Genomic DNA, 21,572 nt, shown 5'->3' with positions numbered 1-21,572 from the left:
ACTCCCCAAAACTTGATCTTAACATAGTTCCCAGCTTTGTCACTGACACACATTTGTATCAAGACCATAGTTAGCCAGGTGGTGCATGGATCTTGGTGAAGTCAGAACTGATATTTTTTAATTCCCGTTTTGATACTTGATAGGTTTCTGACTGGATAAGCCAATGTAAAATGAAGAATTTAGGGTCTAACTCAAAAGTTTGTGAAGTCTAGTAATTATGGAAATAAGAGTAGTAGCAGTAGTAGTAGTAGTAGTAGTAGACTAGTAGCTCTTCACTACCAGTCTCTAAGCCCTAAACTGTGTCATAGGTATTGTGCTAAGTATCTTATATATATTATGTATATTTATATATATGATGTAGGTATTTAGCCTACCAACTATAAGTAGGTGATGTTAGAGCAACTTTACAAATAAAGAAACCTGATCACAGAGAGGTTAGTAATTTATTGAATTTTATACACACAGTAGCTGAGTTAGAATTTTCAATCTGGTTTATCTTAAAGGTTGTATGTAGAGTAAAACTAACTTCAGAATCACATACAATAATGTGCAAATGCACTCACTTTTCTTGGGAGAATTTGCATAGTTAACTCAGATTCTCTGAGGAGCTTGTGAGCCCAGAAGAACTCAGAATCACTGAACTAAACTCTCAGTTTCTTAATTAAGAACAAAGGATTTGGGTAATTTATCTTTAGAGACCCTGGTACTTCATATTGTCTGGCACGCAGTAGAAAAAAAAATCAATTACATGTTAGGATGAATTGTTTATCGATAGTTCAGTAATTCTATCAATAGTTCCTTACACACGGGAGATAATTAGTAATTTTTTAAAGACTATATGTCACATAGTGGCTGCTGGTCTGGAGATTGTAGCACATAATACCAGGATGGCTATACCGGGCGTACTTAGAATGATGACCGGGTAAACAGTACTTAGAGTTTGCATACAGTAAAAGGGCATATAATTCAAATCAGCTACTGAAAAGTGGCATTGCAATTTATTATATGATTACTTTTGTTTAAATAGTCACTAAAATTGATCTCTTTTGCACTATTACAGAGAGAGGAAATGGGCCTCCAGAATCATTCTGACCTTCAAATTGAGCCGCCCAGGGGAAAAGTATAGCACAGATAAACCACACATGAATAAATTACATAGGACAAAAAAAAAAAAAATTACATAGGACATAACTGAAAACGTTCTTAGATTCCTAACCAGGCCCAACAGGAGAAGGGGAAAAAAAATTCTTGTTAATATGGTGCAATTAGCTATATCCAATCTTGTGTTTTGTTTTTTACCAAGGCTCTTCTGAATTTAATAAAGAAGCGTCTAATTCACTCAACACCAGACTTCATATCCAAATTATAGCCTGAAGGAATAAAACACGTACTTTCACTTTGATTATTCAAATATCTTCCTAGGGTGTCCACTTTACCTGGCTTAGCACAGACCTGAATTGTTTTAATTCTATCGATTTATTCTAAAGTGCTTATTAAATTAGAAATTGTAAATGTTTGGTGGTAGTTTGTCTTTGAAATTGCCTTTATACTGATTTTTGGAAGATCTATTAGCTGGCCATTTGTTTCCCTTATATTTAAGTGCCTGGTGTTTACCTCTGCCTTCGGAGCATACACTAGTGGCATGCTTAAGCCTAACCACCTGCCTACAGCAACTCTGTAACATTCCCAGCAAACCCTCTGGAATTGCTGAAGAAATGTTTTGAAATAAAATTTCAAAAATAAAAGTCCAAATATATATATATATATTTTTTTTACTTCAAGGCTTTTAGACTTAACTAAAAACTAGATTGAAAGTGACTGAAACTCTTTGAGCAGCCAGGGTTGTACTGGGGCCATACATTTTTATTTTATTTTAGGAAAAACATTTTAAAATATTAAGTTTAGCATGACTTCAGTGGAGAAAAGCAGTAGTAACTGTGGCTTCAGACTCCTGGAAAGGGGTCTTACACAGCAGCTGCCCTCTGATGCACAAGTCTACAGCCCTGAGGAGAGGTTTAGAGCGGAGGAAGAGAGAAATCCATGCCCTCAGCACACTCAGTTTTGGTTTGTGGGCCAAGACTGGGGGTTGGAGGGTTCACATCAATTCCTGCCACTTACTGGGTAACTCTGGCCATCACACAGTCTGTGGAAGTCTTCATTTCCTAATCTGTAGAACGGTGATAATAAGAAAACTTAGCTACGATGGTGAGACATAGGGAAGGTCATGCATGGAAAGTCCGTCTGCTATTTCTCGCTGCTGCTTTTAGAACAGTCTAAGAAAGGCGTTTGGTTTCCTTTAGTTCTTTTAGGGGGTGTCGTTGATAGCACTGTAAATTAGATGACAGTGACATCTAAGTAAATTAGATTTGTCATTAAATAAAAGTCAACAAAATTGGTCTGACACACGTCTAAGTGCCATTTGTAACTGTAACTGCGTGGCATCAGATTTGCCCATAAATGATGTGCGACTAATACATGACTGCAATACTGAGCTTTTCTCCTAAGCTCTCCTAGTGCCACCACGTCTGACTCGATGGGGGGAAAGCAGCTAGAAGAGGAACCAGGGGATCATTCGGAAGCGTGAGGCCCTTGGGGAGCAGCCACATCCAGGCCGAGTGTTGCAGACAGGAGCGGTGGGCAGGGGGAAGGCGACAGAAGGGCACCGAGCCTTTGAGGAGCTGGAGACTTGACCGAAGAACAAAAGTGGCAGAAAGAGATGTGAGGAAATCCGCCCCAGATCGGCTTCTGTCAGCTTCCGTCTTGCAGCTGTGATCTCACTCCTGTCTGGAGCTGGGCAGCCAGGATGTGTGTAGACGACAGCCCAACTCTCTCAGCACGGGCTGCCTGGCTGAGCAAGTTCCGCAGCCTCCGAAAGCATTATTGGAAAAGGAAGCCAGGATAGGTCCTCAAGTTTCAATGACAAGTTCGGTGTGACGTAATTCTGGTTCGTAATAGATGCTCAACAAATACTGTTTCTTTCTTGTTCTTTTTTTTCCTACCCTATCAGAGTTTTCTGGTTGCCTGGCAGGGAGCACCAGCCACCCAGGGAGTGGGCCTCTCTTCAGTGATGCTCAAAGAAGGTAGTAGGATAGGTGCCACTGAGGTCTCAGGCTTTACACATTTGAAAGAACATCCGAGGCAGGGAAGTCGCTGATATTTCCATCCCTGGAAATTTTCAGTCACAGACTTTCTCTCAGACTTAGGGTTACTGCCAAAACCTTTTGGTTTCTGTAGAGAGATAGCTGGGCTGGACGATATTTAACACCCACGTTCGTCGCAGGATGATCCTAGAAGTACTCAAATGCTACAGAGTGGCTTCCTTTTCTACTCAGATCCTTTTTTTCTTTCCAGTTTGTCTTCCCTATCTCCTAATCCTAATCAAATGGAGAAGAGGCAGTGGGCTAAACCATCCTGTATTATCTATTACCTATTGCCGCAGCAGCAATCACCCCAACAACAAATGTTTATTATCTCACACAGTTCTTAGGGTCAGGAATCTGGGAGCAGCTTAGCTGGGTTGATTTGGGTCCATGATAGGTCATAAATGTGCCATGAGATGATTGGGTGGGGCTGTATCTGCCTGAACAGACCAGAGAATCTCCTTCCCACCTCACAGGATGCCTCAGTTCTTCTCCATAGGGCCTTCTATACAACATGGCAACTGGCTTTTCCAGAGTGAGTAATCAGACAATGAGGGAGAGAGAGAGAACACCAAGGTGGGAATCATGAGGTCTTTTATGACCTGTCATTAGAAGTCAAATACCATCGCTTCTACCGTATTCTGCTACTGCAAGCTGATAGGGAATGGGAATAAATACCAGGAGGTGGGTATTATGGGGATTTCTTAGAGGCTGACCACACAGATCCCTTTTGCTTCTCAACTGGCACAACATGGGGTATGGAAAGTCTGGGAGGACTGAGGTTCAAGATGGTCCATCTCATCTATTTATCAGGCCCTGGGGAAATTTATACTAATCAAAAGTTGTTGGTTTTTTTATTTTTTAATATTTTATTTATTCATGAGAGGCACAGAGAGAGGCAAAGACATAGGCAGAGGAGCCTGATGTGGGACTTGATCCCAGGACCCCTGGGATCACGACCCAAGCCAAAGCCAGATGTTCAACCACTGAGCCACCCAGGCACCCCAGAACCCTAATCAAAGATTTCATGATGATTTCTGAGTGTGATTTCTACACATGGATTTAAATATTTCGGGTTTAAATGTTTAAATATTGAAAATTATGAGTCTGCTTAAATTTGTGTCAGTCATTTAACTTCCAAGTAAATCTTAAGAGCTTCTGTGCATCAGAAGCTGTCAGGGCAATTTGGTATGTGTTATGACCCAGTTATGTTTATAAAGTTATGCAAGGATACACAGAGACAGAGGAATCAAATTTTACCTGGGGAGTTGGAAAAGGCTTCACAGAGGAGGTCATTTTGAGGTTCGTTTTAAAGGATTAATGAGATTTTGCAAGACTCACTAAGAGGCAAACAAGAGGATAAAAGGCAAAAAAAAATGCTGGGTTTCACAAGCCAGCATATAGAACAATACCATGTTTATAAGGCTGTAAGTCCGTTAAACATACGTACTTGATAAAAAATATCAAAATACAGGCAAGGTAATGAGAGATGAAGAACCTCAGGTCAGTGATTACCCACAGAGAGAGCGGGACAGCCAAAGGTATTAGATGAGAGAGAAAAACCAGAGAGAGACCCAATGGTGCTGGTCATATTCGAGTATTTGCTCGGGTCGGGAGGATTATAAATGTTGGAAATATCCATAACAGCTTTTTATGTGTGAAATATTGCGTAGTCATTTTTAACATTCAGGATATGTTGTCAGCAGAGGGAATAGCATATGAAAATGCATGGAGGGATGAAACAGCTTGGAATAAAATATAAAGACATAATTATGACAAGGAAATTATAAATAATGCATTATCTTTCATAATATACAGTTCAGTGTTCTGAAATTGTATTGGAGTATACAAAGGAAAGAAGATTAGAGATACAATTGAAAGCAACAAACTCAAAACTCACAGTCTTACAAAAGGAGCAAGTACTATTTCTGTGCTGAGAATCAGGAGGCTGATTTATCCTTTGTTGCCGGCACGGTGATAAGATCAAGGCATATTACAATTAAGAATCTCAAATAATGTGAATTAATGATAAGTTACAGAAGCAGTTATTATTTTCATCATTAGGAAAGAGGTCTGGTGCATTTTAATTGTCTAAACCTCATCATACGCCAACAACTTTTGTTCCTAGTGGAATTCAAATCACAGGGTGGTACTTTATTTAACAACTTACCCTTTTAAACTATTGTGAAGCTGCAAGTAAGGTTTAATTATATTATTGCCAATCATCTGAAGAACGGTAATTACTTGGAGCTCTTGGCCAGTATTTCTGATTAAAAGTGCTGTGGCGTACCGAACGGGTCATAGGTTCATATCCTGACCCTATTAATTTTCTTCTTATTCCTTAGACAAGGAATGACTCCACCCTTGGAAATGGTGCTTAGGAAAAATGTGATTGATCTGAAGAGCACAGATACAGGGGATGAGATCACTTCGGCTGTTGTCACTACTCTGTTTTCCTTCTTGCGTTTTGGTCGTTCTCTCATTAAGGAAAGAAAAAAGAAAGAAAGGAATTGTGGCTGAAAGACTACTGTCCTGTGACAGACTTGAAATGCTTTTAATAATCCGGTAAAGTTAGCAAGGTTGATGCATGACTAAACACACTTATCTGCCAGAGAGTGAGAGGATGAGTTCCTACATCCTTATTCAGGAACAAAGTTCAGGATACTTTATTCTGGGAAAGGGGACGTGATACACAAGGAGGAATGTTCTAAAGGTTGGATTTCTTCTCCTTTTGAAGAATGAAAACCAAACATCATCCCTGTGAGGCTACATTGGGACTTTCCGACTTAAGAAATTATTATATCTGTTTTGCCACAAGAAGGCCAAGGGTGTCTACAGGTGTTTTTTCTGAATCAGCGTGCTCTTGCTGAGCCGGGTTGTCACGGTCGGTATTCCTGGTAAACCTAAGTGCTAACGCCTTCTCTTCTTGGTTCAGCTGCCTTGGGTTTTGTTGGTCTTTTGGCTGCTTGCTAGATCTTGGTTTTGTCATTAGGCCTGCTGTTGGTGAAAATTTTCTTTCACTTTTTGCCCACGGATAGTCATTCCAGCCAAACTTTACCCATTTTTTCTGGGTGTGGGCATGCCAGAAGCCAACCTGTCCTTCTACTACTTTAGGTGGCAATGGCAGTTACGAAATCTCATCAATACCAGGTCTGTATCTTAACTGTGGTGTCTCTGATTTGAACTCACACAGGTGTTTACTTCAGCTTGGTGTTAGATGGGTGGTATCTAAAAACGCCTGCAGCTCCTTTCCTTCCCCACCCTCTCTCACTTGAGATTGCCCTCTGGCACACAGCCCTTGGAAGTCTCTTGTTACACATACTTGCAGCCAATCTCATCATTCCTGCATCTCTTCATAAATAATTTCTTCTTTCCTTCTGTTTTTTTAGCTCTGCCTGTGACTAGAACATGGGGACTAGATGGTACTCAATGGCCATGTTTCATTGTGTGTTATTTTTTTTTTAAGATTTTATTTATTCATGAGAGACACAGAGAGGCAGAGACATAGGCAGAGGGAGAAGCAGGACTCGATCCCAGGATCCCAGAATCATGACCTAAGCCGAAGGCAGACGCTCAACCACTAGCCACCCACACGTCCCCATGTTTCATTGGTTTTCACTCAAAGTGGCATCCTTAAAAAATGTTTTCCTGTTTTTACTAAGTCCACTTCTGTGTCTTGACTTTCCACTGTTGGACTTTCTTACCATCCCCTCGCACTCCTTACTCCCTCCAATTACTTTAATTCCTCCTCCATAATAGTTAATAAAATCAAGCCCGTTCTGCATTCCCAAGCAATTTCCTCTAGACCACATCCTCTTTTCATTAGCTGTGAGCACAAGTATTTGCTGACATTTATTCAGCAATGAGTGGCCGACCGTGTTGAGTACTTTAGTTCCGTTTTCTGAACCATAGAATAGTGGCCCCCTTAGTCTTCTCCTATCTCATTCTCTTTCCATTCTTATTCCTGGCATCATGGTCAGAAAACAGACTTTGGGAGGAAATAGAGGTAGGTAAATGGGTATAAAATTTCAATCATAAGGTGAATAAGGTCTGAGGACCTAACATATAACATGGTGATTATAGTTGATAACATCCTTGGATGATTGAAGTTTGATAAGAGAGATGAAATTAAATGTTTCCACCTGAAAAGAAAAAAAAAAAAAGAAAGAAAGCTAAATATGTGAGGTGATATACATGTTAATTAACTCAATGGGGAGGAATCCTTTCAAAATGTGTGCATATATTAGATCACCATGGTGTATTCTTTAAATATCCTACAATTTTATTTTTCACTTATACTTCAATAAAGCTAGGGAAAATAAAGAAAAAAGTTCTGCGCTGCACTGAGGTAGAAATAGCATTCTATTCTTTACTACTCAGATTCAAATTAGTCCTCCAGGCCCTGGAAACTGATCCATTCATCCAACTTATTTCAAGATTTGTCATCTACTGTGTGCCAGGCAATGCCTTTGAACTGGGGACACCAGATAAATGATGCACAATTGCAGCCTTTAAAGAATCCAAAATATATTGGGAAGATTTACCAAAGGATGATGACAATACAATGCAATTGCTATGATGGGGGGATGCACGAGGGCCCGTGGGAGTCTAAGGAAGAGAGCCTGCGGGGACAGCACCCCTCGGGAAATGTCTTCATAGAGAAGGTGACATCTGAGCAGTCACATCAGGTCTGCCTGATGTGCTTCCAACATGGGGGCGGGGGCAGATGAGGGGATTCCAGAAAGAAGACAGTCCAGCGATCTTAAGGACAGAACAAGCACATTTTTCTGTAACCGGAAAGAGGAAAATAAAGGGCGGAGGAGATAATGTTGGAAAGGAAGGACAAGGACTTATGTATGAAGGGTCTTGGTTATCTTGATGAGGAATGTGAAATTATCATCGTGTAGGTGGTAGAAAAACAACAAAAATTGAACCAAAGACAATTACAGGAAGTTGTCCTTGTAACCACTGTACGTTTTCTCCTCTGTATCCCCTCTAATTTCACTCCCTGTCTTCTCTCGTCATGTTCTTAAATTCCTTTAAACATAGTCAAGTAGTAATAACCTCTTGTATTTGATATATTGGAATCTGCGGCCTAATTTGATTAGGACCCTGACTTCCATTCCTATTTATCACCATAGGAAGCACAGAAGATGCCCTCACCCCTTGGACTCTAATCCCCATAGGACGTCTGCATTGCTGTCCCTCCCTCCATTCCTTTCCCTTCTCTACCTTCTGACACTGTTTACTTTAGAGAAGTTTCAAGTCAGTCATGAGCAAAATCCCCTTCATAATCAATTTATTTTGAATATATTCCCTTTAGGCTCCTTTCTGTAGCTGACACTGATCTCTCCATTGATTATACATTTCCTTTCCTTTACATTCGTTCTCTTTTCTCTTTGATATTCCTTCTACGTCAGGGCTGGAGTCACAATATATGCACAGCCTTATATCCTTGTAACGCTACTTCAGGATAATTCTCCTTTCCTCCTCCATAAACACTTCAAGTTTCGACTTTGATTTCGTCAAACTGTCCCATCCTCTGTCCCTCGTTGCTAGAATCATCTACTAATTCTCGTTTTCCCTATTCTTTGATGATTTTGCCTCCAGGTTCAATCCTACTCTGTTCAACACTACCCTTGTTTTAATTCTCGGTGATCTCAGTGTTGATGTAGATAATTTTGCCAGTGTTCTGGGCTCTTAGGTCTTGAATCTCCTCTCCTCTCCAATTTCATATTCATCCTGACACAGAGACTCACTTCCATAGTATACATACTCTTGACATTGCTCTTACAAATCTCATTGCTCTTAAAATCTACTAGGACTATCACTGAATATTTTTCTAGCTCACTCCTGCTAAATCATGACTAAAAACACAAAACAAACAAAAACAAAAAAACCTTTGATCACCCCAGAATTTAAGAGTTGACCTTAGATTGATCTTATCACCTTGTCACAGACCTCATCCCATGCTATTCCTTCCTTCCTTACATGGCACAAATAACATGGCAGAGTCAAAAAATCACTCTCTTATGTATATCCACAGCTCCTTCATCTTTTCCTCTGCTTTTCATAGTTACCTAGAGATACCAAAAGTCTGGTGAAATCAATACTGCCACTTTGGTATCTGCATACACACAGACAAATAAGGCTGAAGAAGGAAGACATCCCGCATAATGAAGCCAATATCACTTTAAATTCATGATCCTGAATGCTGCCTGACAACTACTCCATGTTTCCCTCATCCACTCTTTACAACTGACCTATTCAGACATTTTATACGTTCTTCTTTTTCTTTTCTATTATTGTCTCAGTTGATGAGTCTTCCTGATTCATTAAGCAAATTAAAACATTCAGAATTTGACACTCAAGAAAGGAACTCCTGGTTATGCCTCCTACCTCTCACCCCCACCAACACAAAAAGCAACAAAAATTCATTCCTCCTATGGTTTTCGCCATCTCAGTGGATGGCAACTTCATTCTTTTCGGTGTAGGGCCAGAAAACGTGGTGTTGTCTTTGATGTTTTTCTTTGCTCATGCCTTGCATCTTGTCCTTTAAGAAACCCTATGATTCTCCTTTCAAAATATATCAAGAATTTTACTGCTCTGACTACCTCCTTTACTTCTACTGTGGTCCTGAATTATTGCACTAACTTCAGAGACTGAATCATGCTGCTTCCCTTGTCCACTGTACTTGATTCTCAAGAGCAATCACCAGAGTGATCCCGTTAAAATGTAAGTCAGATTATGTCCCTCCTCTACTCAAAAACACGATTATCCCCACCCCAGTCAGACTAGAAGCCCAAACCATTAGTATTATTTAAAATTCCATACATGTTTTAGGTTCCATTTCCTCTCTGATTTCATTTTGTCTCTGCCTTACTATTTATCCTTACCATTTATCACTATGTAGCATTCTGTATATTTTACTTTTCTATCTTGATTCTTTCCAGTCAGTACCCATTAAAATGTAAATGTTACAAGAGCAGGGATTTTTTTGTATGTTTTGCTCACTACTATATCAAAGCCTAGATCAATGCCTGACTCATAGTAGGCATGCAGTAAAAGTAGTGGAATGAATGGATGATTTAATGAATGAAATTGTTTTCACATGGCTACATTATCTAAGCTGTTGTGCATGCTAATACTTTTATAGCTGTGTGATTTACTGTAATTCAAAGGATGATTTCTAATCAGACTGAGAGAAGTTTGGATTTTATCTGCAACTTGCTACATGAATTTGCAAATTGTATTTAATGTCTCAAAGTCTTTGTTTTCTCGTTTTAAAAATGGACATAATAATAGTGACTGACTCAAAGGATAATTGTGAGAATTAAATGAGAAAATGCAGGTAAAATGTTCAAAATGTCCAAGTTAGCAAACTTTTAATAAATCTAGTTAATATTTTTAATTAAACCTCATACGTATTATATGATTTTTCTTTTTGTGTCTTAATTTGCACATTTAAATAAGAGGAGAAGATAAGCTTTCTGAGATTGGAAATGTTAACCTCTATTCTTTTTAAACCCTTTCAATTTGTTTCACAACAGTATTTAATCAGTTATTCTTTGAGAGTCAGGTAGGCCCCTGAAGTGTTTTAAATGACTCGTTTTTGATATGCTAAGGTCATATGATGAATCAGCCTCGTGGTTTCATCCATTTTTCTATGAAGGACTACTCCAGAGTAGGAAAAAAATATTTGTTATGTACTCGGCTTTTGTGTTTAAAAAAAAAAAAAAGGGGGAAGAAAGAAAAAAAGCCCTCAGAAGGGAATTATCACAGTGCATTATAAAAATGTTTTTAGAGAGTTTTCCTGAAAATGACACTCAGGAAGTTCACTGAAATCATTTGCAATCCATCTATGCAAAACTTTATATTTTATGTTCAATCATTTTAAACTTTCCACTTAGGAACATAACCCTTAGGAGTATAATAGTCCCAACTGTTTGATGCTCACATAGTTCAACTTAATTTTTAGAAATAACAAATATACATGTAGGACTGGCTCTTTTGCTCATGAGTTTAATTATGATGATCCAGAAGGGACAATATGTAGAGACCATCAGCAGGGGAGTGACTGCATAAAGTATCTCGGAGAATCTGCACTGAATAGATTTCACTGTGCAAGTTTACCACAGGTGGGAGAGATTTTTTTTTCCATGAGAAACAGCCACTCTAAATAAATATATCTTGTTCAGATTGCTCAGAATTTGTATTCACAAAGCTAGAACTAGAATCCTAGTTTTTGTGACTTCTAGCCTGTGACTTACATTTTATACTTCTGTATTCCTATATTTCTAGGCTAGTATAAAGAAAAGCCTTCATCTAGGACTTAAAATAACCTTGAGTTCCAATCACAGCTCTGTAAATTTAAAGATTTGCTGTTCTTGACAAAACCTGTCACCTCTGTGCCTTAATTTACTCACCTATGTAAAAGTAGGAATTGGATCTGCATTTTTTTCCTGACTTACTGTTAGCATTATGTTCAATGTAAAAATTATAAAAGTATATTACATGCTTTCTAGTTGGAAGGATATTTCAACATCAGTAGTAGCAGTTTCTGATGCTGCTAATCTTTCTTCAAATTTTATTATTTGTTCCTTCCATTCAGTATCTAAATTTCTGTGACTACATTATCATCACCTCCCACCTCCCCAACCTTTTCAAAAATAGTGTGTTGGATTTTGCCAGTAGAAAGTTCAATGATAAAATCATACTGATAGTTGAAATAAGGAGTTCCTCCTATTTTTCTTGGGTGAAATTTTGAAACACCAAAGTTCCAATTCTGTATTTGGATATTAGTTACAATAGCATCTTTTCTTCTCATTTTCACAGGAAATGACTTATTTCTTGTAGCAGTTCATGAACTGGGACATGCTCTGGGATTGGAGCATTCCAATGATCCCACTGCTATCATGGCCCCATTTTACCAGTACATGGAAACTGACAACTTCAAACTACCTAATGATGATTTGCAAGGCATCCAGAAGATTTATGGTAGGTTACCACTGTTTCTGTTTGGTTAACACCACAATAAAGTTCGGAATTCTTGCTGCATTTCCTTCTTTGAGATGGTTGCTCTAAGTATATAAGAGAGATAAATACCAAAATAAGAAAAAAAAAGTCTGGCCTATTGGCAGAAGTCTTATATCAATCAAGTTTTGTTGGCAACCATCCAGATATCTTAATATACATATTATAGTAAATCTATACACTAATCTTTCTTATTGAATTTAATTGCAACCTGCAGTTACACCAAAGATCTTATAAACTTTAGTATTTAAAATTCAGGTTAAAAATGTAATAAATGATTACAACCAATAAAAACAGTGAGAAATACAAGGTTTTCTATAAGATACTGAGATTTTGGTAAAAACTGAGAGATTGACACTCAGTTTATGATACTTGATGTAAGATATGTACTAGATAAATCACTTTTGAGGTTGCAGAAAATACTCTTGTGTAATGGATATAATAAAATGGGCTCAAAAGCATGTAATCATTGACTAAGAGTCAAAGTTAACAAGTGGCAATGTATACTTACACATAATTCAAAAGAAATTTCTAATATACCGAGATCATTTTTATTTATGGGGTTCAATCAGTGAATACAAATTAAGACAAAAGGAAGAAAGACTATTCCACATATTTACTATAATCGTAACTCCCTCAACAGAACCATTGACCTTTATAAAGACATTTATTTCACACATAATTGTTAAGAACTTGACATTTATAATTTACATATAGAGAGTATGCTATACTAAATTACTGAAGTGATGCTTTCATTTTACAATACAAAGGCAAATGTGTGTTATCTGTATGTTAATATCCAGTATCCCGAAGATGTCATTTGCATTTTTAAATAGCATAGTTTAAGTTCACTAATTTATTTGCATTCATTAGGTTTTCAATTTCAATATCTCAGTGGTAACCATTCTCTCAGGGTTAAAATACGATTTGGGGAAAAAAGAAAGTCTACTTTTGTGCTGCTCTTTATTTGGGGGATACTGAGAAAAGGGAAACGTCTCAGACTCGAAACTAAGTAGCCCATGAGTTGAGAGCGCAATCCTATGCCTAATTTGTACCATCAGAAATTCCTCCTAAGTGGTTAACTGAAGGAAGGCTCTTTCTCATGACCTCATGAATTAGTAGTCTAGACTGAGGTCTGCAAAAGAATATTCTTTCCATATCTAAATATTAAGTGCGAACAGCACTGTATTTCTTTTTAAAAACATAAATCCCTTGACGAATGATGCTTTACATCTGTACCAAATTATATGTGTAAACTTTGGCTTAATTTAGAAACCTCTTTTTAGAAATACCTCTTCACATTAATATTTTACTAGTGGTGTTTTAATCAATAGGTGTTTTAGATTCAGTATTCAAATGAAACACTCATCTGGCAATTTGTCAAAACATGTCATTAGAAGAAAATAATGAAAGTCAGGAAAAGGTTATAAATACAGTTGGAGACAGAGGGTGGAATAAACTTTGATTCCTTAATGTTTATCTTTTAGAAATATTTGCATAGAATCATTGTCAGTCAAAATCTAGGATTAACTTTGGTGGAGCTTACATGCATGGTTCCAGTATTCATCTTCATTTATGTATTATTTATACACCACCTACTTCCAAAAAAGATTTCAAAGCAGTTTTTCCAATAAGGACTCTGGCAAAGCTACGAAAAATATCATTAAAAATTAACAAAGAAAGTTCAGTGACTGGGATTCAGAACTTAGCAAGATAAGGACTTTCTGATAGACTTGGCAGTAGTTTGTTGGGTATAATGGTTTGTTTTTTCAGAAAACATACAGTCTTCAAGACTTCTTAGCTTACTCAGTCTGTGCCCTCCCCTCAGGAGTGATTGTCCTCTGCAGCATATTATGCAGCACTATTCCAGTTTGAAGTCAGCCAAGTGCTTTCCTCGTATTTTCAAAGGTCCACCTGACAAGATCCCTCCACCGACAAGACCTCTACCGACAGTGCCCCCACACCGCTCCATTCCTCCAGCTGACCCACGGAAGAATGACAGGCCCAAACCCCCTCGGCCTCCCACGGGCAGACCTTCCTATCCTGGAGCCAAACCCAACATCTGCGATGGGAACTTTAACACTTTAGCTATTCTTCGCCGTGAGATGTTTGTTTTCAAGGTAGGAGGCTGTGATTTTTTTTTTCTTTTTTTTTTTTTTTAACGGTAGACCAAGTGTCTACAGTGTCGCTTTAAAAAACAAGTTCTCATTCATTCTAACACTACCTTCCCAGACCTCTCACAGTTAGAAGTTTCAAAAAAGCATCTTAAAAAATAAACGCACAAATGGGCTTAAATGTCTAGCAGAAGATTGCTGTAATATTCTATTTGAGGAATGTATTTATGTCAGCAGAAGCTAAAATGCCTAGAAATGTGAGGGTAAGAAAATGCTGCATGTTACGAACAGATAAAAAAGCATAATTGAAGTCATGAATAGGAACTAATAGGGATGATTTGCTTGGGAGCTTAGCCACTTGCAGACGCGCTAGAGCTATTCTATCTTTGATTTGCACGTCTTTATGAGATCCCTATGATTTCACTTGACAATTAAAGCATTGTTTTTAGGAGTAGTAGTGATCATTCTGTTTGAGGTCTACTGGTAGAAATTTGAGTCAAAGCTCCTCCATGAGACCATCATTTTGATTTTACGAGTATATGTCATCATTGTTTTCTTCAGTCAGGTATTTTTATGTACCTGATTTATTTTTTTAAATTTTTAAAAAATATTTTATTTATTGATTCACGAGAGACAGACAGAGAGGCAGAGACACAGGCAGAGGGAGAAGTAGGCTCCATGCAGGGACCCCAAGGGACTCGATCCCGGGACTCCAGGATCACGCCCTCAGCCAAAGGCAGATGTTCAACCACTGAGCCACCCAGACATCCCTATATACCTGATTGATATTAATTTTTAAAAAGGTTGCAAGTAAGACTAATATGTCTAAGTTCTCAGACAACACTGACAGGCAGTGTATTAAAATAAGTTACATAATGGACTTACTAAGTATGTTTAATATAATACTGGAAAATTAATATAGTACAATACTGAAAAATATTTTCTCCCTCAGTATTGTAAACTGATCTGAGAAATTGATGAAAAAATTGTATCTTTTGTGTCGGCATTAGCATATTAAAATAACCACATTTTACCAATACCGTCCATTTAAAAATAAAATAATGTGCACTCTTTTTGAGTAGACATGAATCAATAAATAATGAAATATTGTCCTACTTACACAGAATTTCCTATCTACCAGAGGCTACACTTTAAAAATATAGATTTCGTATAATTTTTAATAGACAAAGTACTCTATTTCCTTTATTGGAAAATAAGATTTGGATTTGATATAATATGCACAAGAGCATCATACTTTCCAGGAAAAATCGATGCTTTTGTTCAAACACATGAATAGATTTTTGAATTCTATAAATGCTATGCAATGCTTAATTAGATATCTCCCATTCAATTTAAGTAGATTAATAAATTTAGATTCAAGGAGTAAAAAATAAAGCTTTCTCTCTCTCTGTCTCTCTATCTCTCTCTGTATATATAGCCACTCATTGTGCTCAGCCCAAAGCAACTAGTTGAAATGAAAACAAAATGCCATCATTTGTTTCCTCTACAAGACACCAAATGACATCTGAAGGATTTTTTTTTCTCTGTTTTGGCCAAATTGCAACATCCCAGCTTTATACCTTGGTATCACAGTCATATCAACAAAGTTTTTAACTTATCCGAGAATATGATGTGAAATTGACTCTGGGTACAATCTTTCCATCCTTCCTATCTGGGTAATTACTTGGCCAATCTCAGAAAAGATTGGTATCTTCATATTTAATGATCATTTTCACCAGCCTTTCTCGCTCTGCACACTGGGCATGTTCTTGATTGACCAAGTGAAGTCTTGTGATCATTGGTTCCTGGACTCAGGAATGGATAAAAAGCAAATAGACCAACTCTCAAGTAGAATAATACAGTAGCCACTATTATTAATGTCAAAATAAGTGTATGAAGAATATGAGTAAGGCCTGCTTCTCTAACCTCTCATGTTATCTTGGATTCCTTTATCAAAACTATAGGACAGAGTTCCTAAACTCTGTCTGAATTTAATTTCTTTTTTTCACTGGTCCCTGCCCTCTTTCTAAGAATAATTACTATTGGGGATATCTTCTGATAGGCATTACATTCTTTTAATCTCCATTTACTTGATGGATTTTTGTATCACTTGACTTGATAATTTTCCTACTCATCTCCTCTTTCTTACAGTGCCCAGGCTTGCTTTCTAGGCACCAGGTATGTATGCATAGGAGGTAGCACTCCTGTCTCTATGGAGCTCGTATTCCAGGCGTGAAGACAGGCACGAACTTAAGTACTTTCAAGATGTAGGGGTAAAAGGTACAACAGGGACATGAAAACAAAGTGCCGAAGTCTAGTTGAGTATATCAAGAAAACCTGACTGAGAAAAAGCTTATCCTGAATTTTGAAAGAAAAATTTCTTAGGCACATTAAAGAAATTGGTTATTCGGTGTCTAAAACAGTTGATGTATTGAGGGAGAGAAGCTAGACGTGTTAACTCTAGTGCAAAATGACAAATGATATAAATCAGAAATAAACAAGATTTGATCAAAGCCAAGAAAGCATGATTGAGTGATACTTGCTCTTAATTATTAGCTACCATGGACTGGGTTACTAATACGTCCCTGAATAGATGTAGGCACTTTACAGCCATAACCTCTAAGCCTTATAATAACACTGCAAGATGCATAGAATTCTCTGTTTTACAAATGAGAAAACTGAGAATCAGAAAAGTGAAGTAGTTAGTCTGAGTTACAAGGTTTTAAGCAGTAGTCAGGAGTTGAACGCAGGTCTACTTGATTCTAAAATCTGTATTTTCCCCACTAAGCTTTCCTACCTGAAAGAGTAAGGGAAAGTTTAAAAGAAAGGTGGTAGGCTTTAAGCTATATCTTTAAATAGTAAATATTCAAGGAATATTTATTGAGCTCCTACCATGAGAGGCTGTTTTAGGCACCGACCATGCAGTAGTAACCAAAGCAACTAGACTCTGGCTTCTTGGAGCTTACATTCTAGCTTTCAAAGTGCTTCACACAGAAGCACGCCATGGGCCCCTGAATGAGGTGGGAAAGCATCTTACAAATTCTTTATTAATAACTGGTGGTCCCCTAAGTCTTCCCTCTATACCTAAATAGGCTAGTCTAACTTTACCTCAAATTAATGTCATCTCCCCATATCCATTCTACTTGCCTGGAATTACTCTCTGCCAGCCTCTCTTGTGCATGCCTCCCTTTTTTCTTTTAATATACTCATCATTAGTTTCATAGTTTGCTCTTTATGAACTATTCTTTCAAGTATATTTTAGGATCACCCACTCTTCGATCTCACTTTTACTAATGTAACTTGATTCTCTACTTTTCTTCATTACAGATTCTCTATACAAATTAGGAACCTCTTTATCTCCTCAATCCTTCCCCATCTGACACTCGTTTCACTGTAGTTATTAATATCTGGGGCTTCATTGCAAGCTTCTGCTTATCTAAAACTTCCCTCCTTGATGTCTTCCACATGTCCCAACCTCTGACTATTCTTCAACCTCAAATCTCTTTCTAGTGATTTCTATATTTATCCCCTCCATTTGATTAGCACATTTTTAATTTCTATCTTCTCTATTTCTCATTGTAGTGCATCTCTCATTTGTAGACTTCTTCAAAGCGGGATTGGTTCATGCGGGCTTCATAGTGCTCAAGCTAATGAACAAGGATCTCAATATAAGAATTATTTAATGAAAATAGAGCTACTATCAGGTTTATGCAAAAACAATCAGCCAGTATAATGTTTCTGAAAATGTTTCATTCCACTAGTCTGTTATTCCTTGCCCAAAGATTTCTATGAGTATGATTTACTTAAAAATCTATATGTATGTTTTTACTTAAATTCTGAAAATCTAGATATAAATAAAAGGTTATATCATCAGATAATTTTGTTTTCTTATTAGAAAGGAACCTTTCTTTAGAATGGTAGTTTTAACATAAGTCTTGGAAGCAAGCTTCCTCTTCAGAGATTTGATTTACATTGAGCTTTCCAGGCATTCATTTATTTGAAGTGGAGTTCATCTGGGTATATTTCAATATGGAAATATAATAAACATTACATATATTTAATATACAGTACACACACACACACACACACGTATATATATATAAAATTCTGTCCTGCCCTATAGATAAAATTCTGAATCTATTCACATGAGAAAGTTAAGCTTTCCATGTAGCTTCATAATCTTTGGGAATGTTAACCACCTACAGCAAGGAAATGAAAATCAAAACAAAATGCCAAGGAATCGAGGAACAAAACAGCAATACAACAGAAGGTCTGTCCTTACTCTAAAGAGGTTATTTTTAAGAATGTCCCCTGAAGAGCTTAAGCTGTGTATATCACATGAGGCTGCTGGTGTGACAACGCTGATGACAGGAAGATTTGATGGTTCACATGATGACTCAAAGTTCTTTTGGACCACAAGATAAAAACATTGAATATTTAGCTCTGTTGTGGTGTAAAAGAAAGCAGAATTAGCCAAACTGGTATGGGATATGTTTCAGCACATGATATTTTGTTATGTAGGAAAGACTGCAGTAGTAACTATTCTTCCTGAAGTTGGAGATAGGAAGAAAAACTGTATCCACACCTGGAATTCTTTTAACATGAGTAGGCACATGCACACACACACACACACACACACACACACACGAAAGGTTTCACTTGGCAACTGACCAGTTCTTTATATCAAAGGGAACAAAAGCCAATGCTTTACAGTAGAGCCAGAAAGGATAGTGTTAAAAGGCAAAGCTGTCCTAGAACAGCATTCACGGAAGTACAGTAAAGTGTATTCCCAATTAGAATAGAAGAACAAGGCTTAGAACTCTCATTAAGGAAAACATTTCATCGTTTACCAAAACAGCAACAACAGCAACAACAAGAAAACAAGCGAACACAGAAATCATTCGGTACTTTCCTTTATCAAATTCTCTTCTATTCATGTTTATTCATCACAAAACTAAGTGTTCTTAAATATGACCACCTTCACTTAGGACTACCTACTTAATTCTACTGGAGAATCAGAGTTCCTTTTATTTCCATAGAAACAGACTTGACCAGAGCCTGCCCTCATTAATACTAGCTTAACTTCTATTGAAAGTACAATGTCTCATTAGCCAAGCCTTGTAAGTATAAGGTATGACTCAATTTCATTTGCAAGATGGTGGTTTTGTTTCATAAAAGAAGAGATTTTCTATGACAGGGAGAGAGAGATGGAGACTCCGGGGGCAGGGAAATGGGGAGATGTTGTACAAAGGGTAACATTTTCAGTTATAAGCCCTGGAGACCTAATATACAGCATAGTGACAATAGTTAATAATAATGTATCACTACTTGAAATTTGCTAAAGTAGATCTCAATTGTTGTCACCATAAAAAAAAAATAGGTAACTATGTGAGGTGATGGATAGGTCTGTTAGTCTGATTGTGGTAATCATTTCACAGTGTATACTTACTACAAATCATCAAGTTGTATACCTTAAATATATACCATTTTTATTTGTCAGTAGACCTCATTAAAGTTGGGGCAAAAAGCCAAGGTTCTTTCACCCACAAAGCTGCACGATAACTGCATTTTGCTTTGCTTCTCTGATCTCTCCACCTCTTTCTCATTCTGCTCATTTTCACTCACTCAGTGCCAGCTGCACTTATCTCCCTGCTGTGTTTGAACTTGCCAGCCATTTGCTTTGCAGGTCTTTCCCTGTCAAGATATTCACCTATCTTCCAGATTTCTGTGGCTCTTTATAAAGCAGCAGAAGGCTATCTCCAGTCTCTATTCCTATGCAGTGTGCTATTACATGGGTCTGCATGAGGCTAGATATATGGAAGGAATCAACAATATTTGTAGAAATTCAGATGAGTTTCTTGTGGATTCTATACACTTTGTGCCATCTTTGTGACTCTAAAGAATAGGTTTGCCATTTACAATTGGAAGACTTCTCTCCCAGCTCATAACCTAATGATTCATTCATTCTTGTTGCATACTTGCATGTTCTTGTTTACAGTATAGGATAATCCTATCAGTATAGGATAATGCTTAAACTTTATTTTTTTAAGACTTTATATATTTTTCATGAGAGACACAGAGGCAGAGACACAGGCAGAGGGAGAATCAGGCTCCTTCTGGGGAGCTCAAGGCGGGACTTGATCCCAGGACCTGAGGATCATGACCTGAACCGAAGGCAGATGCTCAACCACTGAGCTACCCAGGCACCCCCAGTGCTTAAACTTCTAGACATTAGAGATAGCCTCAGAGTCAGATCCCATTTGTCATAGGCTCCAGACAAGAACGGAACTACTCCTATATTTACTGCTGGATTGAGCCATGCCGTGAATGTAGCAGACAATAAATATTTTTGAAAATATCTCTGGGCTCATTTTCCTTATCTGTATCGTGGCTAATAAATTCCATCATAGGTATATAGGAAGCTGAGGAAATGGTAGCTTTTATGTTGCAAGACAGACTTGCCATTTGGAATTACTCATTATATTCAATAACTCAAATTCCCATGCTGTTTGAAGTTAGTTTTAAAAATAACTTTTAGCTGAGTAAAGATCACAGAAAAATGGCCCAAATTTGTATTTTATAAGGGAAAGGAATAGAATGGTTTGTGATTGTTGCTATTGTTCCTATCACTTTACTCAGCGAAATAATTAAAAATATTCTGTTGTCAGATGGAGGCGCCCAATGGGGCTCAGTCAGCTATGCTTCTGACTGTTGGTTTTGGCTCCTGTCAAGATCTCATGGTTCTTGGAATTGAGCCCCCCCACCCCCTCCGGTCTAGCTCCATGCTCAGTGGAGTCTGCCTGAAGATGCTCTCCCTCTGCCTCTCCCCCCCACTCACAAGCTCTCCCTCTCTCTCTAAATAATTAAATCTTAAAAATATATATATATTCTGTTGTCAGAGAATCCAAAAAGTGTTTTAAAAAAATACTTAGAGAAATTACACGACAGAGGGTAATCTAAAATTACTCTGCATCATAGCTTAATTCTGTATTGCCAAGAAGTATTAACTGTTATTAATAGTTTGTTGTAATTGGGGCTAGCTTCGCATTAGACCAAAGGGAGCAATCGCCAAGACACAGCAAGCAGAGTATTAATTAAATTTCCTTATAGTACGAAATCATGGTGTTTCAAATATTTTAGGTAAGTAAACATTTGGGGGAGCAACTGGAATTATGTGTAATACTGAATTTTAATGTCAATATTAATTGATTTTCAAAATATTGGTATTCTCTATGGCTTAAGATTTACTCCTTGAAATATTTAAATTCTTAACTAACATTTTCTG

General features: G+C 37.5%; 1 protein-coding gene across 1 annotated transcript in view; it reads left to right on the top strand.

Annotated features, from left to right (window-relative positions):
• Nucleotides 1-21,572, top strand: part of MMP16 (matrix metallopeptidase 16) — a 291,287-nt gene that overhangs the window by 193,654 nt on the left and 76,061 nt on the right. The window contains exons 5-6 of the mRNA XM_025433473.3: nt 11,976-12,137; nt 14,082-14,293. Of these exons, the coding sequence (XP_025289258.1) occupies nt 11,976-12,137; nt 14,082-14,293 (374 nt within the window). The remainder of the gene's footprint in view (nt 1-11,975; nt 12,138-14,081; nt 14,294-21,572) is intronic.

This window comes from Canis lupus, chromosome 29, assembly GCF_003254725.2.
Source record: "Canis lupus dingo isolate Sandy chromosome 29, ASM325472v2, whole genome shotgun sequence".
Taxonomy (NCBI): domain Eukaryota; kingdom Metazoa; phylum Chordata; class Mammalia; order Carnivora; family Canidae; genus Canis; species Canis lupus.
This window is presented reverse-complemented; position numbering and strand designations above follow the sequence as displayed.